The following is a 23,410-nucleotide window of genomic DNA, read 5'->3' on the forward strand; positions in this document are numbered from 1 at the left end:
CATTTGTATATTACTCAAATATTTCCGCGAACTGACAGTTTTTAGGTTAGAAAGGTGCAAAAGTGCAGAATCACTCCAGCATCCCCTTAAAGAAAAGCTGCGGAGTTCGTAGTTCACACAGCTTCTATAGAAGTTTGTGGTAGCATATGCAAATACATGCAGCCTGAAACTCAGTAATTTGTACAGATGAGAAAAATGATGGTAAAAATGCAGGTCCGGGCATTAATGAATAAGACTGTACATGCGCTGCAAGTGTCTAAAATTTCTTATTGGGACTTCAAATCTCCTACGGTTGTAGAAAAGCTTTCGAGACCAAATTGACTTACAAAGTTATGTTTGACGAGTGATATGTGTGTGTGTGTGTGTGTGTATCTCGTTATCCGCGTTATTACATTTTCGGAAAAGTTCAACAAACTTCCGGTCCTAACTGCTTAGTCTTATGCACTCGAGTATTTAAGACTAAGCAGTGATAGGACCGGAAGTTTGTTGAACTTTTTCGAAAATGTAATAATGTAATAAAACTATAAACTTGGGTAAAATCTACAGACTCCGATAATAAATTAAAAGAGAACGCATGAACAGGCAATAGGAATCAACGCAAGTTATATGTGAAATATATACATATAGTTTAATACAGCAAATGAAAATATCTATTCCGATTCAACAGCAAATTATTGACGCCAGTCGAGAAATTCAGAAATAAAATAAGTGTAGAAACGACCTTACTGGTCCTCTTCAGGTAACAAACTTACATAAGTACCCGCAAATGTAAGATTCATCAAAGTCAAAGATGTAAAATTATGTCAAATGTCAGAGACTTCTCTGTACAACATGTCTAGTCATTGGCGTTAGAACACGGAATGTTTTTCACACACATTCTGTGTTCTAACGCCAATGTACAGAGAAGTCTCTGACATTTGATACAGTTTTACATTTTTAACTTTGACGAATCTTACATTTGCGGGTACTTATATAAGTTTGTTACCTGAGGAGGACCAGTATTACTGGCCGAAACGTTGTGAATTTATAATATTATATAATAAAGAAGTGCCAGCAAGGTCGTTTCCACACTTATTTTATTTCTTAGTATCTATTCCGACGTGAGAGTACGTTTCGATCGCATTAAGTGATTCTTTCCAGTGACATAAAATATAATAAATAATAAATACCCGCCCCGCGGGCTCGCGGAAGAATATTTGACGCGCTCGCCGGCGGAAGGAAATGACGCTTTCGCGTCGCTCAAGACGAGCCCTCGCAGCGCGATCTCTCAGAGACGCGAAGCGTCGTTTAACTAACTGACGAAAGTTCATCCAAGTTTCCTCGCGCGATCGGGAGAAATTAGATTTCTCCGTAGGGTAGGTATGCCACGCGAATTAACTCGCCGCGACGGACGGAAACCGCGGAGGAGGCGACGATCCGGAGTGCGTCTTGATTACTTTCGCGCGACGCAACGCGACGTTTGAATTGCGAATCGGACACGCCCGATTACACAGAACAATTAATCTTTTAATTTCAGTACAACGCGATACATCCCGGCGAGGGCGGCGGCGGCGGCGAATACAACGTTCAAGAAGGCTTCGGTTGGACGAACGGTATAGTCTTCGAGCTCCTCAGTCTCTTCCCGGGCTCGAGATATGTTGCTGGATACGACGGCGGCAACGGTATTGATAGATAATATACGGGAACAGATCAGTAGCTAATTGACTCCGTGGGAGTAAGCGCGTTGGTACACGGAGCGGATTTTCACTGAAAATCATGTATTCGTGGAACGGCACGGCATTTCCAAGAATTTCATGAGAGTTTTCGGAAATTTCACCATAATTTTACTTATAATTATACTTAGTATTTTATTAGTAAAATGTATGGTAAGATTTCAAAATGCTCTCACAAAGTTCTTCAAAATGTTGTCCCACAATTACACGATCAGGGTAAGTTTTAAGAGAACATTCTCTCCGCGTATCTTTCCAGAAAAAAATAGTCAATTAAAAGAAACGGATTGAAAGAAATAAGCTGATAATTAGATTCTTAATTATTAAAATTGCAGGTCGATCAGAGCACGTTTTCTTTGCATTGTCAAAATGGTGTTAATTTCTTTCGTAGACACTTTCACTACGGTCTGTTTCGCAGAATTTCACGGCATTGTTGGTTTTTTATTCGCGAACGCTCAACAAGAGTTTATAGATTTTTAAACGGTCGAACCGATCTACAGGAGTCATAACTTCTCGAGACAGAGTTCAACGTTAATTTACATAGAAACAATTTTTAAATAATTGATTTGCGGACTGCATTTCCGTTTAAAATTACAGGTTTACGATAAATACGATTATTATGAGAGTAAACACAAAAATTGCTGAAAGAAAACTAAAAATTATTTAAATAAATGTGAGTGCCCAGAGGGATTTAGATATTCAATATTTGTTAGGCGTTTTAATGATAAGCGTAGACAACGCGGAGAACTTGTAACGAATCTAGTCCACACAAGGAAAAGCAGGGCAGCGCAAAGATACCCATCGTACTCTCGTACTCTAAATTACAGTAAGTTTCCACGAGTCCACAAAGGACAATGTAAAGGGGTTGTGACTAACAAGAAGACTGTTCTCGTCCTTTTTTTGTTTTCCCTTTTTCAATTTTTCTACTGATGGAGTGGGTAAAATTGAAAGAGATGCGCATCTCATTAAACATCTACGTGCCGAGCGTATCATCGTTTGTTGTATTAACGAGTGTTGGGGCTTTCCATCCTCATATCGCGTTATTTTACCTCGTTTGTCGCGAGTTCGACAAGTCTTTTCCGGGAGCAGCTGAAATATAATACGGAGATTGTGGTTACGTGAAGATTAATGGATCGAACAGTGAAGGGTTTAAAACTGCGAAACTCGGTGTTACAACTCTTTCGCAGCGTGCCGTTATCGTGATGCGCGCGTGTCGCTAGCACATTTTTCTAGGTTGAGTAATACTTCGCTAATTCTGTTTTGCAGTAAAAGAAACAAGTTGTTAGCCGCACTTATATCGTACACTGATGTAACAAATTGTTGAATAAACACGGGTGACGTATCTGTGAGCCGATTTCGCTGTGTGGATATGTTTACCCTCTTCTCAGTCTACATGTCTTCTTGGTGCTGTCACTGTAGTTAATCAATCTACACGAGAAGCGAATACACTGGACGAATAAGAAGACTCGAATATGGTAAGTAAATAGATGAAGGGTTTACTAAAATTCTAGGGCAAGCCCTCGAAGAACAAACAAGGAGGAGGAGCGCGGGCGAAGAAAAACAGCGCAGAGAAATGAGAAAAAAAATAGAGCAAGGTCCTCTATTATGAGATAGCAGGTTTTCAACGCCCAAATTCAACCACAAATCTTTTTTTTGCAACGATTACACGAACGATGAATTTTCCACTAAACAGATTTCGCTCCGAGGGTAACAAATTCATGGTGGAATCAACTGACGATGCCTATTAATTTAACAGAAACCCCGCTATCCCGTATTAGGATCCTATCTCATAACAGGGGACTTTCCTCTATACAGGGTGTCTGACACAAGAGGAACCAGCTCGAAAAATGATGGTAGATTGGGTCAGACTAAGAAGAAAAGTCATGTACCATTTTACACAATTCGCAATAGTTAACGAATAATTTATTGAAACGTCTGAGCGAATGAGCGCGTGGAGAGCGGTAGACCGGGCTCGGGGAAGGTGTGTCAGATAGCTTTGCATATGTATACCAGATCTCCTAGCAACGGTGAGCGAGAGGTGAAGCGACGCGCGACGTAAGGGAGCATCGTACACAAAATTGCATGGCTGCATATGAATAGCATAAGAACCGTCTAAACCAACGAGCATCGAGCATTGAATCGTCATATTAATTTACATAACATGCTCGTTGGTCTAGACGATCTCATGCTATGCATATGCAATTAACTGTGCAATTTTGTGGTCCGATGGCCCTAACTCCGCGCCGAAAAAAAACCAGCGAGCAAGGTGTTTACATCATAGACGTATAATATATAGACTGCGCATTTTGGCTGCAGAAGTGCACAAACTTTAGAAAGGGACAACATACTTGGGACCTTATTCTCTCTCCGTCTGTCAATGTCTGGAGTGGAGCAAAAATTCAATATGGCTACTGTGCTTATTCTTTAACCTCTATCATTCTCCTACTCTCCTGCTACCCCCACTATTTCTACAAGATGAGTTACGGCTCCACGCCAGCTATCTCGTTCTAAAGTTTGTACATGTTTTCACACGGATGAGGTAGAGAACGCGCAGTCTATTCTTACTACGTCTATGGTTTACGTCCTGTGTCGCTCACCCCGCCCCTCGCGTGCCCGGCCTACCGTTCTCCACGCGCTTATTCGCTCAGACGTTTCAATAAATTATTCGATAACTATTGCGAATTTTATAAAATGGCACATGACTTTTCTTCTTAGTCTAACCCAATCTACCACCATTTTTCGTAGGGGTTCTCTTGAGTCAGACACCCCGTATAAAGAATAAAATACAAAATTAAACTAGACAAGTCGAGCATACCCTGGCGAAAATTTTAAGTGAGAGGTGATGTTTCTATTTATTTCTGAAGAGTTTTATCGATAGTTACATCGTTTATGAAGAGTTTTATTGATGGTTACACCGTTTGGAAGTACGTTGGAAACACTTTAATTCTTTACTGACAATAACATTTTACAAACACTCAGAAAACTATAATGGAAACGTTTGACGTCGTATCATTAAACGCAATTTGAACACTTGTAACCGTGAATATGTCATAAACAAACTCCACGTTTAAATTTATATCTCACAAACAATTCAATAAGTGTTTTAAAACTCAAATGAAACATTGACTCAACATTTAAACAAACTTCTTATAAGCATATTATATTCTCCAGGGTGGATGAATAAACGTTTAATTTTTCCCCTCCTTCGTGAAATCGCGGAGAGATTCGTGGCCGACGGGCGAGGGAGGCACTCCACATTCAGCGCGATCGCACAGTTTAATCACGTATTCCGGAAACGGATCTTGTTTCCTAGTTGACGTGAGAAAACAACAGTAATAGAGTTGCGTCCTTTCATTGCCGCCGGCCCGCTTATTTCGCGACTTGTACGTTTACGACGGCTCGTATAGTTTGCAGTACTTTCATTCTAGCTTACCTTTAGCTCGCGCCGCTCGTAAAACGACGGACGACGTCATCCTCGGGCACTCTAGCTGACATCCGGCTCGCGGGTATAATCGTACACGGCGCACACGCGATACGTCCAGATTAAAACCGGCCGACCTCGACCGCCCCGCCCAATTTTATTCGTCGCGCGCGTTATTGAATCATTATACGAAATCGCGTTATCGTCCCGGCGCGGCGGGCCGAGAAAAAAATCCATCGGAGCCACGTCACTCCGTGCAGCTCCTAGCTGACACCGTTTAATCCGGGAATTTATTATTAATGCGCGCTGGAAAGTGGAAACGCCGCGTCTTCCCCTTATTATTTCCCGACGTTAAACCTCCCGGGAGAGACGCGACGTATATCCTTTTAAGGGACATACGGCCGTAATCGCAGTAAACGTATACGTATTTATACATACCTCGATGCATATTCCGTTCGGAATGGTACGTTTATGGATGACGTTGAGTGGACGCAGTCACGTGTAATTTTCCGGGCGCCCCCGTCCTCGCCGGCCGGAGCATAAGCGCACCACCCCTCGATGAAATCTCGGGCGCAATATTCAGCGATATGCAAAACGGTCGCTTCGGTCAGCTGTAATCGCGCGGAAAATCGAAGGCTGCCCACGGCGAATGGCTTTTCCGGCACGGCGTCTCGCGCGAAACGACATTTTTTTTAATTCCCTCTCAAAGGGCGGGGGGGGGGGAGGCGGACCTTTTGGGCCGAGCCGTATGGCTTTTCGCCGTGCGACCGTGTCACCGTGGCTGAGGGCATCCGGAATCATCTCGCGGATTACGCGGAAACTTAATAAGCCCTTCGCGAAGGATTTAACCCACCGCCTCCCTCCCCCCTTCAACCCCTTTTTTTACACAGAATGCCCATTAGCGTGAAAATACGCTCCTAATTCCCTCACTTCTACATTTCCTGCCGTTGACGTCGGGGAGGAGGAAGGGGGGGGGGAATGGAACAATGGATTATGCGGAAAAATCACACCTCGTTTATTCGTCAAAATATTATTTAAAACGGGATTTTGTATTGCTCTTTGATAAGATAATCCCCTCGGCGAGGTAATCCTCTTCAGGCTAAGAGAGTTTACGGTCGCGTTATCATTTCTTCCATTTCTCGCCGTTGTCGTAACCCAGCTTGAACAAATCCTTTAAAACGACGTTGAACGTTACGGTAACGACTCCCTCAACCCTCATGCGTGTGACTGCAACATTGCGAAATAGATATAACTCGGAGGTGAGGCGGTGGGTAGCAGCGAAAAACCTGCCGCCGCGTGTAGAAGTTCTCGAAAGTTAATGAGTCTCGAAAGTATTGTTGTTATTAAGGCTATTAGCGTCACGCAAACTTCCGCGGAACGCGGGAAGTTCTGCAACGTTCCGAAAAGTTCGGGGGGTGGTTCAATCGATCTTTACGTCACTGACGTCGTTTATAAAAGATTATTTAAAAAATGTATTCGTTTTCTGCTATTAACGTCCCTTGGGAAAATATACCTCGAGAAACCTTAAAATGTTACTCTAGAGAAATAAGAAGTATGAACCGTAAATTTGGACACTTGGAACTTTTATTTAAGGCAAACTTCAGACCTGCTTTAAGAATTTAAAGGAAAACTTTAAGAATTGTGAAAGGTATGTGATATAATTTTATAATAAACCGCGCGCGGTTTTTTCTTACGAGAAAGTGCTGTGCCGCGCGGCCCTCTAGCGGAAACTTCGACAGTGTCCAAGATTACCCTAAAATTTCTTAAGTAAACTCTTAAATTTGTGAAAAGTTACTTTTAAAAACTTTCGTTTCATTTAAGGTAAATTTCCCAAAGGGTTGGCCTGCTTGGCGAGTTTCATTATCCCAATATAATGGATAAAATATTGCGTAATAAAATTGAATGAAACTGTATCCTCGTGAGTTTCGTGTTGAATAACGCATTCTTTTAATTTTACATCTAGCTATTTATGTCGTTTTGAAAATCTATACTAGGCGCCGTTTATTTTTGATAAACGTTTAACAAAATTTCTGATAACGTCCGCTAGATCATCAATCATCACCAAGACACCGTTAAAAAGTCCGGCGCAGATCGCGGATAATCGTTCCGGTAGTCAAAATTGACTCTTTCGCAAAAACAAAAGATTTCTTTAAGAGATCGATTTGATCTATCGATCCCCGCTCATTGCACCGAGATGGCTCGATCCTATGATAAGAGACCGTCTTAATTTTGTACGCGGCAGTGTTGATTATATTCCATTACAGTCCCAGCCTGCTGGATGTAATTAATTTAACGCCAATAGCACACTAACGAGAAACGTCACGATGCATTTCCTTACGTTCTCTGCCGCCGCCGGATGCCAGTATGGTGGGATCAATTAATTCCGGTCTTCTGCCAGTTAACCACTCGACGAAATGCTGCAGCATGGACGACGATTCCGGTACGTAGATCGGCACCCTTTCGAGATATATTGAGATTTTGTGAGTGAGACGTGCTAAAAGCGGCACGATCAAAGGGCGGCAGCGCCATTTCTAAAGGGGACCTTGTGTGCCAAGCGATACCGACATAGGAATTACGATCGAGTATCTATCTTCGGCGAAAGCCTTTGGACGCCACTCGCAAGAATAAGAAATAAAGATTTACCGATTCCGCAACGCACATATCATCCGACGTTCCCGCAGATCTCCTTCCCTTTATTGAATATGTCGAAGCGACTGTTATAACTCCACATTTCTCCATTCACGGTGCCGGGCATTATTTCACATACTTCGAAATCAGAAAATATTACAATTTATGCGGATATATAGATTATCATCCCGGCGAAAAATTCAAGTTAGCCATCAGGAATCCGCTTCTTTTTTAAATGATGAATCTGCGGGGCATCTGTCATTTTATTTGCAAATAATGAATCCCCCCTCTCTCTCTCTCTCTCTCTCTCTTTATGTATTCATTATATTTATATATTTATTACCTCGCTCTCCTATCGCACTATTTATTCTTTCTCTTCAACTTTGTATGTTTATTATCGCATCGTCAGAAAAAAATTGTTTTTTTCCCGAGGAAACTCGAATGCATTTGCCAATGCACGCGACACGGACTAACGGACAGTACGTTACACACGGGGAATAACATACATAGAATGGAAAATATTTTCTTCCGATGTTATGCGGTACGTGCTATGCATGTAATGGGGAGTGTTTATCTCAATCGCGATAGAGGTAAGTTCGAAACTCGGGAAAAATATCGTAAAGTATAACACGAGAAAACACACCGAATTACGGATATTTTCGCAGCGCCGAAACAAAAGGAAATGCTTTTTGGTCATGTAGTCGGGCTTTTTTTTCGAATAATGTCATTTTACGAATGCTTTCAGCGCCGAAAAAAAGAACGTGACATTTCCGGGCCACTGAAAATTTGAAATTTATTTTCGCCTACTGATCGATAGCCGGGCTTGAAGGAATTTCACGAAAGGTCAACAACGAAAAATAGAGCTGTTCTATAAATCAATGAATAATGTAGTATACTCGCGACCTTTCTCAGCAGTAATTCGTCTCGGCCGCAAGACGCAGAACGAATACCGTCGAGAAAAAGCGACGAACATAAAACATAGGCTTTATGACAAGTTCCCGTGTTTTCGATATTACTTTTCTGTTTGTTACCCTGTCTGCTATTCTACTAATAATAAGTATTACGAGCAATAAGTATTAATATATTATAATTTCTTTTAACTCCTAGCGATATAACAATCTACCCTACTTAGGACACTCAGTTAATGGTTTGACAAAGAACAGTGGCCTGGACAAGAAACATCCATTGACCCATTTCACAAAATGCTTAGAATCTTAAGATCCTCATGTGTCGGACAAGAAATCAAGAGGAACTTTCTTTTTAAGTCTGCGAACCGTTGGTCTTCTGGTCATGAGATACCTAGTAGCACAATGTTGTTATTATATTATCTTATTTATATTATTTATATTATCTTATTTAGCCAATGTGTCTACTTAGCGATACTGCTTTAATATTGTATTAATATTAGACCAATATGCTTATTACATTGCTAAATATTGGCCAAAGCACTTCCAATATAAATCTAATATTATATAATTATTATCGTGCAATATTTACACTTATTCCATGGCCAATGTTGGCTTTACGTTGGACAATATCGGCCACTGCATTTCTAATATAACCAACATTGGACCAATGTTTAGTCAATGCACTGTGCTACTAGGGATGGGTTGCTAATTTGATTAGATGGTTTAATAATCGTCCCTTGTGTGTTTTTGCAAAAGCCACTAATCACTTCTTTAAAGGCCTGTGTCCACGATGCTAGAACTTGGACCAAAGACCATCGTGGACGCAGGCCTTTACAGCGGGTAATATTATAATTGAATAGCAATCTCTCTGATCCTGTATGTTTTCTCTCACTTATCGTATTGTCACTATGCGCGAATAATACCTTTTCTCGTGACGCCCAGTTTTCAGAGGCAAATGACACACTCCGTATCCTCTGATGATGTCACGACCGAAAAGATCCAAGCCGTAAATCGACATGATGAGCTGTGGCCCTGATACAACCAATTACACTGTTCGTAGATTGAAAATACGAAAAGAAAGCACTGGAAAAAAATCTTATTATGCCTTCGCACTTTTTCAATGCGTTTCGTCCCTCCCTTACGACGCGTGGTGCGAGAATAATTTCTGCGTGCAACTCACATCCGTGTGGACTTGTACTCTTGAACGTAATGTCCAAGGGAAAATTCCAAACGGCGAGATTTCTCGGATCGTTGCTGCATTTGCACATCTGCGTCAGTCCCTCTTCGATTCCCTAAAAGAAAACGGGCATTCAACTTTCAGTTCAGTTTATCAAGCAAATTTCAATTTATTTTTCGCCTTCGAGACTGGAATATCACGGGGAAAGATTTCTATTCGCATAACGGAATGAGCGGAGAAAGGCAGTAGGATAACAATGCAGAAAATTAATTAAGAAGCAGTTTAACTTTCAAACGTTTTAATTTCTATTTAAAATTACTATGGCAGACAAGAAGATGCGACGTAATATATTCTTTGATACTGTTACTTTCACAATGAGCGTTCCAAGAAAACTTTATTATATTGCACCATCAGAAACGAGGAAATTGAAACATTAGTCATTCAACGGGAATGAGAATTGTTCGTTTCTACATTAGAGTGAAACGAAAAATAGAAGGTCTTGATTTTGCTGCCTGTATCATTAATTGTTGTCACGAAATAAAGTAGAAAACTCGATAAGGCTATTTTTATCGCGGAGGATATTTTAAGTCGGTACATTGTTTATCGCAACAAAAACTTCTTTTCCCCCTTTTTTTCAGAAAGCTAACAAATTACCAATGCGTTACTTCAACGTTTTAACGTATTATCAGGAAGTCAATCGTATTATTTTATTAATTAAATATACCATAGCTGCAAATTATGTAAAACGATTTATTATTAATGAGATATTTATTACTAATGAATGAAATATGATTACTCTGTAAATTTGGATAAAATTATTCTGCATAATCTATAACTCTTCAAAATTAATTATAATTAAATTCAGAAAGGAAGTCATAGAGGCATAATTAATTCCATTGTTGGCAGAAATAAAAGGTATAAATAGTAGAAGAGCAGTTAATTTTAAATTCGACTGAAACGCAAGATAAGTCCGGGATTTTATTAATTCAAGTATTTTATATTTTTATTCCGAGCATGAAAGAAGATTGCATGAAGTGCTCTCCCTCCCGATGTCGCAATCCAATATTGCTGAAAAATGCCTTGGAACCCCGGATGCCTTTGTGGCAATTATAACGCAATTTTGTTGTTTCTTTCGACTTTCTTTTATTACACCGTGGACTTACCGCAACGACGCTCCAGTCTGGCCCGAAATGAAAGCTGTACTTGCAATAAGCGTTATTGACGTCGTAGAACTCTGCATGCTCGATGGAGCCGGTAACGGAGAGGAAAAATTGTCCTTCCACTGACATGCTCGTTGAAAAAAAAAAGTGTTAACCTCTATTTCGAGCCTTCGGTCAACAATACTCAAGTAAATCGCGGTTTGCGAAACAGTCCAGACCCTTGACCCTCTGTTTACAGCGTCGAACTGCAGGTTGTCGCCATGGTAATGACGCATGTGTATTACGGTAACGCACCGTTGCGTGCGTTATGTCACGTGACGCTGTTGTGAAATTTCTAGACTATCAATGTTCTCGAAATTATCTAACAAATCACCTTATATAATAGTAGCGCGCAAATTTTTTATGCTCGCGGATCTCTTTACCTTACATAAAAATGCGACCTGTTCATTTCTCTACCATTCGTGTACAAATAAAAGATAATTACAATTTTTAAAGAAGTCCCTTTTTGACTTATATCTGCGTAAATAACTTTTATATATTTTAAACCATACATAGAGTTTTTGTACTTTTAATATAACTGTTATAACTTTTATATTTACAGTCCAAATAAATTGCACATTAATACATATTAAAAACGGGGAGGAAGAACTGAGACAATATTTGACACGGACAAATAAATTAGTAATTTTGTTCTGTAAGATAGATTGCGCTTCTCCGTAGAACCAATAACTTCTTCTACGTTTCGAGTAATATTGAAGAGATAGCCAATCGTAAGTTGTCCTCGAATTTTGTGAATTTGGCCCTCCTACTATGTGACCCACTGCCTCGTATAGCATTATATCTTTAATATAATCTTAGATCTTCCATGGCGCTGTTACAACTTAAGGATAGAAAGTAGCTTCTTAACTTTATTCCGAAATCGATAGGACTTACTTTTATCTCTTTCTCGATCACGGATTCGTATCTCAATTCCTGTCCCCTTTTCTGGAAATTTCAGACTTTTCCTTCAACGTTGAATGAATCTTTATCCTTGATATTAGGACGCATTATATTAAATGAATCTTCGACCTAACTGCTTATTGCATAATAATCTTGATTGAAGCCTTGTAAAAATACCGTTTCCTATCTGTCTTATTTTTAGCTTAACCGATATTTTTAATTAATAATAAAATAATAACTTTGTAAAATAATAGCTGCGCATTATATGCATAAGATTATCTTATCTCATAATAAAAATAAATGTAAAAAGATGAATAAAAAAAATATACGCGCAAAAAGTACAACGCCAAGGCAGCTTCAATGATGGCTGTAATAAATAAAAACAAAACGAGAGAGACAGAGAGAGAGGAGAGGGAGAGAGAGAGAGAGAGAGAGAGAGAGAGAGAGAGAGAGAGAGAGATCGTAAACCAGAAACACAGTAAATAGAACAAGAAAATAGACGGATCGCAAAACTGAACATGAAGCAAATAAAACAAACAGAACCTAAATAGGAATACAGTAACGTGCAATACTAATTGAGCCTGTGAAAGAATGGTCGGGATTTTTAAAAAATAACTATGCTATAACAAAAGAATCACCCCGAGAGCTCATACTTTTTTCAAAATACGTTTCAAATCAATTTTTCACTTGAACGCGAGAGTCTTATATATTATAAGTAAATACAATATCTCCAAGAGAAACGCTTGGCGCGAGGAAATCAAGTAAGGTCAATTAAGAATGCGCCGCTCGTTAGCTAACAGTTTATTTAGCTTCCGTCGAAACAGTACATTCTTCTAAAATCATTTAACAACTAGGAAATGACAATGGCGTTTCCTTGATGGCGATGAGTGTATGTATGTACATGTAGCAACGCCCCCGAGCTGTTCACGATTCCGAAACGAGCGCATTGGCTGATGCGCGACCGTGTCTACGCATTGATACGGAACAAGGCTCTGTCCGTCAGAGTTTACAAACTTGCGAGCGCACGTCCTCTCCGCAAACGAACCCCATGTAAACGGTTAGTATTGTCGAGTAAAAGTGAAGGGAAAAGGCAACGATGAACAAAGCTCTAACGACACCACACATCTAAAATATACCTATGAAGGTATATCTCTCTGTTTCTTTAGAAGTATATCTTAGGTACTGTTGCGATATATTTTAGACGTTTGCGTTGTTCGGACTACAATGGTTCGACACCGCATCATATCATTCGCTTATCCAAGAGGACAGAGAGAGAGAGATACGATGATATTGCCTCGATTGGCTTCGCTGCATCCGGTTCTTTCTTTTCCGCCTTTCCATAAGTGCGTTACGCGCTATATGACAATTGCTGACCCCTCGAATGGATATCCAATCGGCAGCTAGTTTATCGTCCGCCACTCGATATTTCCTTCATACGATTCAAGGCGGAACCGGCTTTGAACCAACCGATCTGCTGCTCGTTCATCGTGTGGTTCAGACTGATGTTGTCCACCTTGCCGTCCTTGTGCTTGATTTGCGCTTTGACCGGCTGAAAGAGTCACATCAAACGGAAGAGAAGATAAGTCGAGCATTTTTATACACCGGGTATTAGAAGTACGCTGCGCTCCCTTAAGTTTTCGGAGCCCGTTGTTTAACATATTTTCGTTTTACAAGCGAAATGTGTTTCACAAACCTTGCCAGGTGCCAGATCCTTCAATCCGAGGAGGCTGATCTTGTCGGTAGGTTGAATTTTGTCGTAATCAGCGGCATTGGAGAAGGTCAACGGCAAGAGACCCTGCTTCTTCAAATTCGTCTCGTGTATGCGAGCGAAACTCTTGACGATGATAGCGCGGCCGCCAAGATGACGCGGCTCCAAGGCAGCGTGCTCCCTGGAGGAACCTTCGCCGTAATTCTCATCTCCAACCGCAACCCATCTTACGCCCTTCTTCTTGTAATCGCGAGCAACGTCAGGGACGGCACCCCAATCATTCGTCAGTAGGTTCTTGATCTTGTTCATCTCGCCATTTTCAAAATTCACAGCGCTAAAAGAAAATGGTATGACAAATGCGATTGACTATCAATGAGACGTTATGAAATTAATGAATGTCGAAACATTCACTTGTGTACAATACGTGTCTTTGAAAGATTTAATTTTAATATATATACAGGGTGAATCATTAAGGTTGTCCCAACCTTTTACCAAGAGGGATGAATTATCGACTGCAACTGTAGCCAACTCTGGAAAACATGGAAAATCTCGTCATATACGAGTATGTCTCAATCATGTAATATCTAATTATATATCTCAAAATACAAGACGAGGTTTTACATGATTGAAATGTATATAACGAGATATTCTTCCCGGATCGGCTACAGTTTCGGTCGATAATCCATCTCTCGTGATAAAAGGTTGGGACAGCCGTAATGATTCACCCTGTATATTTGTTTAATCTTTCCTCGAAATCTTTCAATGGTGTTTGACAAGTCTGGCCATTATCTCAGATAGCGTACATGCTTACCCAATGAACATGTTGTTGGAAATATTATCGAGATGCCCACGATACTTGAGCCACGGGCCGGCCGCAGAGATGTGATCTGTGGTGCACTTGCCTTTCACTTTAATCAGGATGGTTAGGTCCTCCAGATCCTTACCGTCCCACTTGTCGAAGGGCTCCAGCAACTGTAATCTTTGACTCTTCGAATCCACGTCGACCTTAACTTTGCCACCGTCCGATGGTGGCGAATCGTAAGTCTCCATACCGGGATCAAAACCGCGACTAGGTAATTCGTCACCTATACAAGAGTATAAATAAAGTTACTAACATATGCACGTGCCGTGAATCTTATTGCCGACTCGTTGCCAGCAATCATGTGAAAGATATTATCGACTAACCATACGGACTGTCCAGGAGGAATTCCTTTCCGTCTTTGCCCTTCAATCTGTCTTTCACCGGATTGAAGTCGAGTCTACCGGCGATGGACAGAGCAGTAACGAGCTCGGGACTCGTGACGAACGCATGTGTCGCTGGATTGGCATCATTGCGGCCCGTGAAATTTCGATTGTACGACGTGACGATCGTGTTTTTGTCACCCTTCTTGATGTCTTGGCGATCCCATTGACCGATGCAGGGCCCGCAGGCGTTGGCTAACACTGTACCGCCGAACTGGCGAAGTGTCTCTGCCTAGAGTAAATCAAAGTATCATTGTTGAGTTATATAATATAAACAATTCTCTGCGCCCCACATTTGCCAAATAAACTACTTCATTGACAGATAATTTTTTCGCCTTTCTTTCAAGTATATTTTCAACGTTTTACAAAATTAATATGTTTTATTGTACAATTTATTGGATAATCACACATCTTTTGTAAAGAACAACTTCAGAAGTTGTAAGAGAATATTTCATTTCATTAAAAGAATATCACATTAACGGAAACGCTAAATTCTACACTTGGAAGAGAAGCTTTCAACGAATACGTAATATTCCTCGTGATAATATTCATTGAAAGAAATAAAATCATTAATTGTAATATGAAATTTAAAGCACGCGTAATTTCGCGAGTAGTAGAGACGGAGAACTTACGATTCCGTCGCGCTCGATTGTCGCGCGAATTTGCTCGGATCCAGGCGTAACGTTAAACGCGGATTTCGCTGTCAAGCCGTGCTTCAGAGCCTGCTTGGCGATGTTTGCGCATCGACCCATGTCCTCGTAGGAACTATTGGTGCAAGAACCGATCAGGCCGACCTTGATCTCGTTCGGCCAGTTGTTCTTCTTGGCGGTTTCGCCTGTAACGATCGCAAAAATTATATCTTCGTAGACATAGATATATAAAACAAGTAAAACGCTCTCGTTTGAGTCTACTTACCCAATTTGGAGATCGGGTGGGCCAAGTCCGGCGTGAAAGGGCCGTTCACGTGCGGCTCGAGAGTCGACAGTTCTAACTCGATGATCTGATCGTATTTGGCGTTAGAGTCGGCGGTCAGCAGGCTCTTATGTTGATCGGCGGCTCCAGCAATCTCCGAGCGCCCGGTCGCCTTCAGATAATCCTGCATCCTGTAGTTGTACGGGAAGAGCGAGGTGGTCGCGCCAATTTCGGCGCCCATGTTGCAAATGGTGGCCATTCCGGTGCAGCTGATGCTGTCGACACCCGGTCCGAAGTACTCGACGATGGCGCCGGTGCCGCCCTTGACGGTGAGGATACCGGCCACTTTCAGGATGATGTCCTTGGGACTGGTCCAACCCTTGAGCTCGCCCGTGAGCTTCACGCCGATGACCTTGGGGCATTTGAGCTCCCACGGGATGTTCGCCATGACGTCAACAGCGTCGGCGCCGCCGACGCCGATGCACAGACACCCTAGACCGCCCCCGTTCGGTGTGTGCGAATCGGTGCCGATCATCAGTAGACCGGGGAAGGCGTAATTCTCAAGGATGATCTGATGGATGATGCCGGAGCCAGGGTTCCAGAAGCCAACGCCGTATTTAGCGCCCGCGGTCTTCAGGAAGTTGTAGACTTCCTTGTTGATGTCTTTGGCGCGTTGCAGATCTTCCACCCCGCCGATCTGAGCCTCGATCAGGTGATCGCAGTGGATGGTGGAGGGTACCGCGACTTTCGGTAGACCTGGAAGAAAGAACCCTCTATTTGGCATCGCGATAATTAGGAAGAATCCCTAACTTGACGTCGGGATGGCGGTTGAAAGACAATTCTACCGGAGCTGATAAACTGCAACATCGCCATCTGAGCAGTCGCGTCCTGCATGGCGACGCGATCCGGTCGCAACCGGAGGTAGCTGGTGCCGCGAACGATATCTTGCTTGTCGGGCTCATCGAGATGGGAATACAGAACTTTCTCGGACAGAGTCAGCGGCCGGTTCAATCTGAAAAGACATTTTGCAAGTTAGGCGAGAGCAGCGATTAACGGATTATCATCACTAAGGCTTAGTTTAGTTCACGTTTGTCTCATTCTAAAGTAACAGTTGGCAAGAGACAAAGAATTAAGCTAAGCTTCAAGTTAAGCGACATTGGTGAAACCAGACCTAAATGAATTGCATCGAATTGGATCATCAGAAAATCAAGACTACATTTGAACGAGGAACGTTGACCGATTTATAACTCGACAAGTTACAGCACACGCGAGGCAAAAACACAGGAGGCCTCTTGAAATAAAAATGATAATTCTCTCGTTCGGGAATGCAAGTTGAATTACTTTGGGATTATCTCCAGTCGCTTCGTCGGCTGCATAAGTAACGCAAAGGACTAAGGAGAGCTTTCGTCTTACCTCTTCTTAACTATTTTAAGATTTTCCTCCAGCTTGTCATAGGGCAGGTAGCTGGTGGAGTCGAACTTCGACATCGCCACCTTCGCAGCGGCGAAGCTCAACGGACTCGCGCTGAAGCATCGCTGCTGCACATCCGCCGCCAACGCGGACAGTCTCTGCAAAGCAATTAAGTCATTCCGTTGATCCTTCAATCGTCCGCAAGACGTGTGCGTAGACCAGAAACAATGGCATTGGCTAATTACTAATACATTGGCTAATGCGTCGGCCAATTTGCGATATGCTACGCAATACCATTTTATTTCTGCGTGCGATCTCAATTACGTAATTAGGTCTGAGATACGTGACTCGCTCGTCGCACTCGCAATATTTATTCGCGGATACGCCGTCGCAAGTGATGATTTGATCCAGATCAAATCTACGGCGATAATGACAGTGCGCCGGCGATAAGAATTGCACATAAGTGGGCGAAATCCGAGTGCGAATGTAACTCAATGTACCGCGTTCTCTCAGTAATTCTCTTTACATTATTCGTCCCTCATTCCCGTGCGGTGCCCGGCGCTCGAATTGAATGTTAAATTCCGCGCACTCGCGCCGAACACCTGCGCCATGATGAGCATATTTAACCTAACGTCCCTGAAAAATGACCGATATATGCGTGCAGTTTCGCATTACGTAACGTCCTGTACGTTACATCTCGCGAGTATTGTCCATTTTTTTTTCGACTCGTCTGATTCAACGTACGTCCCATTCGCGACGCTTATTCCTTCCGACACTGACACACGTCCACGTTGTGCCCTTCCCCTTCCCCTTTCACGATCGATCCCTCTCTTTGCTCCAGAAAATTGGAGCAGTAGAACGTCTCAGACGTCTTGTCGAGAAATGTCATCCACCCGCGGCACAGTTTTGAGGAAAATTGCGATTGCGACGCGCGAGAGCTCCGTCGAGTGTTAGAGGTCAATCGGTTGACCTCCGCTCAACGGGGTAGGAGGGGTGCGACACTGAGGCGCCCTTATGTCACATGAAACCCGGGTTTTCGGTGCAGTTTCCCCCCTTTTTTTACCTGTGCACGAAGAACTCGCGCGCAGTACGACATGGCGAGTCGTATTTGCGCGTCAGCTGTTAATTCGAATGCCGCAGACGCGTGTGCGAAGGCGCCGATGGTCTTCCCTCGTGGCAGCTCTTCTCGAACCGGCCACTACAGAGAAACTAAGACCGCGGTGTTCTTCGTGCTCCTCGGTTCTGAATTTTTGCGCGTGCGCACGAACTACCGTGCGCCTTTGCTCTGAACCGTGTTTAAAGTCGTTCGAAGTGCAATTTTATTAAAAAAAAATACTGATATGTCGTAAAAAGAATACTAAATGACACGATTTCTGAGCATTGTTGTACAAATTATGACAAGCTGGCATATGTTCCAGTAAGCGTAGTGAGATCTGGACCTCCGGTATTGTAGGAATCCTCGAATCAAATTACGTTTAAGACCCGCAGAGTTCGAAATCCATCATGGCGTCTAAAACCTGGGTCACCTGCGTATAGAAGCGACAAAAATTCCCGAAATCTCAACAAGGCCCAAAATATACCAGAAATTTATGTTACTAAATCAGAAATTACGGAAACTATCTAAAAAAACAAAAAGATTCAGAGAAAGGACGAAGATATCGCGCAATTAGTATATTTTTAGCAATTAAAAGCATCTGCCATTGTTTTAGACAAATTTAAACCACAGATAAAAGTTTATCTTTGCCATTGAATAAAAGTATTGTACTTTCTGCTTGTTCTAGCTAGTTTAAATGTAGGGAATTAAAAATTAAAAATAATCTATTCCTTATTTGACAAATTTTATTATTTATAATCTATGCATTTCTCAAATATTGTGTCTTTACAAACAATTCTATTTTATTTAATCATTATACAAAACCGCTATTTATAATAGTTAATTAGACTCGAGCCCTTTGCATAATATCAACACCTTTGTTATTAAAAAAAAAATTATTTTATATCACTTATATTCTCTAATTTAAAATTTTTTTAAAATCGAGAACTATCAATTTAACAGATTGGTATTGAAACAGTCCCTACTCATGACACAGAACTACTGTCGTTGCTAAAGTCATGATTACTAGAGTATCAGCAATCGGTACCCAAACAGAATCATAAAGTCATCACGAGACACATTAGGGTCTCGCGCCAAGTATAAGCTCGCTAGAACCGGGCGCGCGAGACCGACCGTGTAGTTTACGCGTCTTTTTTTACCGACACATTCGAATATAGTTTTTGTGCGTGTAAATCTTTTTATTGGCTTTTATGCATAAAATAATACCAGAATAAGTTGCGAACCGCCCAGCCAAACATTTTCATACCTAAAACACTCAGTTTGAAAGTCTAATTAAAAAAATATTGGTATTTGAAATTTTTTTATTTTTTATTCGTGAGCAATTTGAAATTGGCTATATAAAATTGCAACATTCTTCCACATGCAATTATAGTACGCATAAAAACAAAGCCGAGGGTTCACGACTTTATATAAAAAACGAAGAGAAATTAAAAATGTCACTTGATAAGTAAATATTATTTGTATAATCTTCTTCTCTTCAACAAAAGTTGAAGAAGAAGACTATACAAATAATATTATTTAAATTATATATTTATTGGATTACTAAATCTATTATTAAATTTCATTTTATTTTACAGCAAGATTAAAAAATTATTGGGTTTAATATAAAAATTAGAAATTAATCATTTTTATAAATAAAATACTGAATTAGAGAAAAATAAATTTAAAGTTATATTATACGTACAGTAAATAACATTTATTTGTGAGACACACACACACAACTGTGAAAATTATTATAAATACTGTAAATTAACAAATTTTATATTTGTATCCTGTTGAATGTACCCCTTTATATTGTTATTTGCTTATTTGCACAATTCTTATTAAACAATTTTTTTACAAAATAATTGAAGCAGGTACAAAACAGACAAGTGTTATATATTTTAATAATAAATCAAATTTTATGACATTAATGCGTTAAAACTGGCTATCTGAACAGGAACCTTCGCGGGGTTAAAAAAATATTATGCGAGGTGAAAAGAGAATTATGGGCGCGATGAGTCCTTGACACGATTAATCAGTTGTAGGTGGGCCAGTACACGTTTCGACACTGTACTTGTCGAGCCGAACTCGAGCACACTTACTAACGATGCGTTTGTCGATTAGCGGCACATCGGGACGAATGTCCCGAACGGGATTTGCTTTCATCATCCATTAAAGGATGCCGTCGAGTCTTACGCGGGATGCCCTCGCAAGGTAAATCATTCGGGAAGGTCGGCGACATTGTTCGCTGAATTGTACATAATGTTATTCATGACATACTCAACGACAAACCGACAACAATCGCCATTGCAGGAGAGAAACTCGGGTGAGCGGGATTCTAATTGAAATTACGCTATCTCTCTCTCCTCTCTCTCTGTCTCTCTCTCTCTCTCTCCCCCCTCTCTCTCTGCCAAATTGGATCGCAGATAATGTATAGGTGAAACTGTATGTTACACTGTCATTGTATCTTGGAGTGAAAAAAATTTATAGTCTCTCCGGAGATACGCGGACATTAACTCTACTTTAAAATTGAGCAAATAAAAAACAAAAAGGAGCAGGAAGTCTATCATCTTCTGAGGACAAAAGATTTCTACTGATTGTGAGAAATGTGCGTTATATATACGGTGATCTAATACGCTTCACTTGATTTGCGGATTTTTCCCCCGATTTTTTAATTGCTGTGTTTCCAACAACTTCTGACACTTCAACGTCAGATCTGTCGTAATCAGATCTCAAATACCGTTTTTGCTTAAAATTTGGCTTGAAAACAAACTGAAAACTTTTTATTATTTGTAACATTAACTTAACGCATATTTGTGAAAGAAAATCCTCTCCAGATTTGTTAAAATAGTTCTTGCAGAAGAAAAATGCGATAGGTCTGGAGCACCCTGTATAGACAGTTTCAGAACTATCGCTGAACCTTTCACTTACAAGTCCGTCGATCAGTTTAAAACTAATTTTCTCAAAGAGATAATTGGGGATGCAATCATCAGTAGTTATTTTATCGAGTTTACCTGTTTCGACTGCTCGCTTCCACGCTTTCAGAATTAAATATATTTTTAATAATTTAATGAAATAAATATAATTATTTATATTTATATACGTAATACGCAAATAAAAATATACTTAACTGAAATAAATTTTGTATAAATTATTATTTATTTGATAATCAGAAATTAACCTAATTAATGATATTTATTATCCCATTTAATTAATATTTCGCATTTAATATTATTAATTTTTTAACAACGCTGTTCCGCTTTGTTTTCACGTTACTCAACTGACCAACTGTGCGCCGCGGGCGATGGTGGCGAAAGTAATGGTTCGCTCCAATTTCCCCGAGGCTACGCTATGTGTTACACCCCCGTCTTTGAGAAACGTGCTAACGTACTCGTTTTCCACAAATATACACTTGTGACTGTTAATTCTTTAAATTATCAGGTTCCTCGTTTTCATACTCCACGCGTTTTTCACTACAAGAAATAGACATGTGCTTTCTGACAAACTACCATTCCTCAAATTCTTTTCTAAACTTTTATTAAAGAAAAAATTGTTTCTTAAAAAATTTAATAAGTGATTTGGGAAAGTAGCGCATTGCCAACATTCCTCCGTTTGGCAGCTAATACTAAATACAAATGCGCGAGTGCGGCGATTTCCTTCGGGGCGTCCCGACGTAAGAAGCCGACGTGAACGTTGCCTGGAGCTTAGCCACGAAATCGGTCGAAAAATCGAACCCATAGATCGAATTGACGCGCGAAAGAAACAGGCCGTACGAGCCGTCGAATGTAGCCTGCTGTGACAGCGTTTTTTCGCGTGCGAGGACTTGACATGAAAGAAGATTGCGAATCATTTGCTCGAAATGGCACTTACGTCTTAAGAAATATGGCAATGCTAATGGTACATTAACACTTACGGCATACGCATGTTCCATTAGTACATGAAATATTTATTAGCCCTATTAAATATTAGCATATCCACAGCAGAATGGATACTTCCTATTAAAAGCGCGAAAGATGATTAATATTGTATCTTTAACCACGCGGTACGTAAAAAGGAATTAAGGTACTCAAGTAACATCTTACTCGATATACTCGAGTAACATCTTAAGCCAACGGCACACGATACTATTTTTCCTGTTGGATTGCTTACGACAGCCAATCAGGATTTAGCCTTGAGTCACTTGATATAAAACTGCATCCTTATTGGCTCTCGTAAGCGATCCAGTAGGAAAAGTAGTATCGTGTGCCATTGATTTTACTTAAGTATATGTACTTGAATAATCGAGTATCTGAATACATAAATATTTGAGAATCTAAGTACTTGAGTACTTGAATACCTGAGTATTCAAATTCTTAAATACTTGAGCACTTAAGTATTTGGATACTTGAGTGCTTGGATGTTTAAATGCTCGAGTACTTACTGCATCCTTATTGAATCTCGCAAGCAATTCAGTAGGAAAAGTAACATCGTGTGCCGTTGACTTTACTTAAGTACATGTACTTGAATACTTGAGTACTTTAATACCTGGGTACTCGAATATTTGAATACCTGAGCACTCGAGTACTTGGAAACTTGGGTATTTAAGTGCCCGAATACTTACTGCATCCTTATTGGTTCTCGCAGGCAATTCAGTAGGAAAAGTAGAATCGTGTGCCGTTGGCTTCACTTAAATATACGTACTGGAAACTCGAGTATCTGAATACATAAATATTTTAGCAATTAAGCACTCGAGACTTGGATACTTGGGTATTCGAATACTTGAATAACTGAGCAAGTACTCGAATACTTGACTACCTGAGCACCCGAGTACTTGGATAATTGAGTGCTTGAGTATCTAAGTGCTCGAGTACTTAAATACTTGAGCGCTCGACTCGGAGGCCGGAGACGGAAAGAATTTTGACGAGTTTGCACGCAACTGCATCGGAATCGGGCGTGTCTGGTCCCGTAACCGGACGAAAGAAACCGGGGTGTCCCGGGTGTGACGTAATTCTGGAGAAAGTGGACGCATGCGTGGACGTGTGCTCCGCAAAAAGAGCGCGACGGACCTCTCGTCTCTCCCGCGTGATCCATCAATTACGTGGATTATTATTTCCTACTGTC

The 23,410-nt window shown here is 40.9% G+C and overlaps 3 protein-coding genes across 4 annotated transcripts in view; 1 reads left to right on the plus strand and 2 right to left on the minus strand.

The window, feature by feature from the left end:
• Nucleotides 1-1,886, plus strand: part of LOC105566000 (trehalase-like) — a 26,091-nt gene extending 24,205 nt beyond the window's left edge. The window contains exon 9 of the mRNA XM_012019657.1: nt 1,517-1,886. Within this exon, the coding sequence (XP_011875047.1) occupies nt 1,517-1,675 (159 nt within the window). The 3' untranslated portion in view covers nt 1,676-1,886. The remainder of the gene's footprint in view (nt 1-1,516) is intronic.
• Nucleotides 1,887-6,124: 4,238 nt separating this feature from the next.
• On the minus strand, nt 6,125-12,638 carry LOC105566002 (B9 domain-containing protein 1). Of its 2 annotated transcripts, XM_012019659.1 has the most exons (6): nt 11,007-12,638; nt 9,847-9,958; nt 9,590-9,698; nt 7,774-7,821; nt 7,469-7,587; nt 6,125-6,357 (listed from the first exon to the last, which is right to left on the minus strand). In XM_012019659.1, the coding sequence occupies exons 1-6, from the start codon at nt 11,130-11,132 to the stop codon at nt 6,254-6,256; spliced, it is 618 nt and encodes a 205-aa protein (XP_011875049.1). In that variant the 5' UTR covers nt 11,133-12,638; the 3' UTR covers nt 6,125-6,253. The 2 variants fall into 2 exon arrangements, with proteins under 2 accessions (XP_011875049.1, XP_011875050.1); XM_012019660.1 differs by lacking the exon at nt 7,774-7,821.
• Nucleotides 12,639-12,728: 90 nt separating this feature from the next.
• On the minus strand, nt 12,729-18,455 carry LOC105566001 (probable aconitate hydratase, mitochondrial). Its single transcript, XM_012019658.1, has 9 exons — nt 18,278-18,455; nt 17,218-17,372; nt 16,650-16,816; nt 15,808-16,560; nt 15,525-15,727; nt 14,836-15,124; nt 14,462-14,735; nt 13,636-13,984; nt 12,729-13,491 (listed from the first exon to the last, which is right to left on the minus strand). Exons 1-9 carry the CDS (start codon nt 18,308-18,310, stop codon nt 13,348-13,350), a joined length of 2,367 nt encoding a protein of 788 aa, XP_011875048.1. The 5' UTR covers nt 18,311-18,455; the 3' UTR covers nt 12,729-13,347.
• Between the last annotated feature and the right edge of the window lie 4,955 nt (nt 18,456-23,410).

The sequence above is a fragment of the Vollenhovia emeryi genome, unplaced genomic scaffold (assembly GCF_000949405.1).
Source record: "Vollenhovia emeryi isolate VEMERY1.0 unplaced genomic scaffold, V.emery_V1.0 DF939147.1, whole genome shotgun sequence".
In the NCBI taxonomy this organism is placed as follows: domain Eukaryota; kingdom Metazoa; phylum Arthropoda; class Insecta; order Hymenoptera; family Formicidae; genus Vollenhovia; species Vollenhovia emeryi.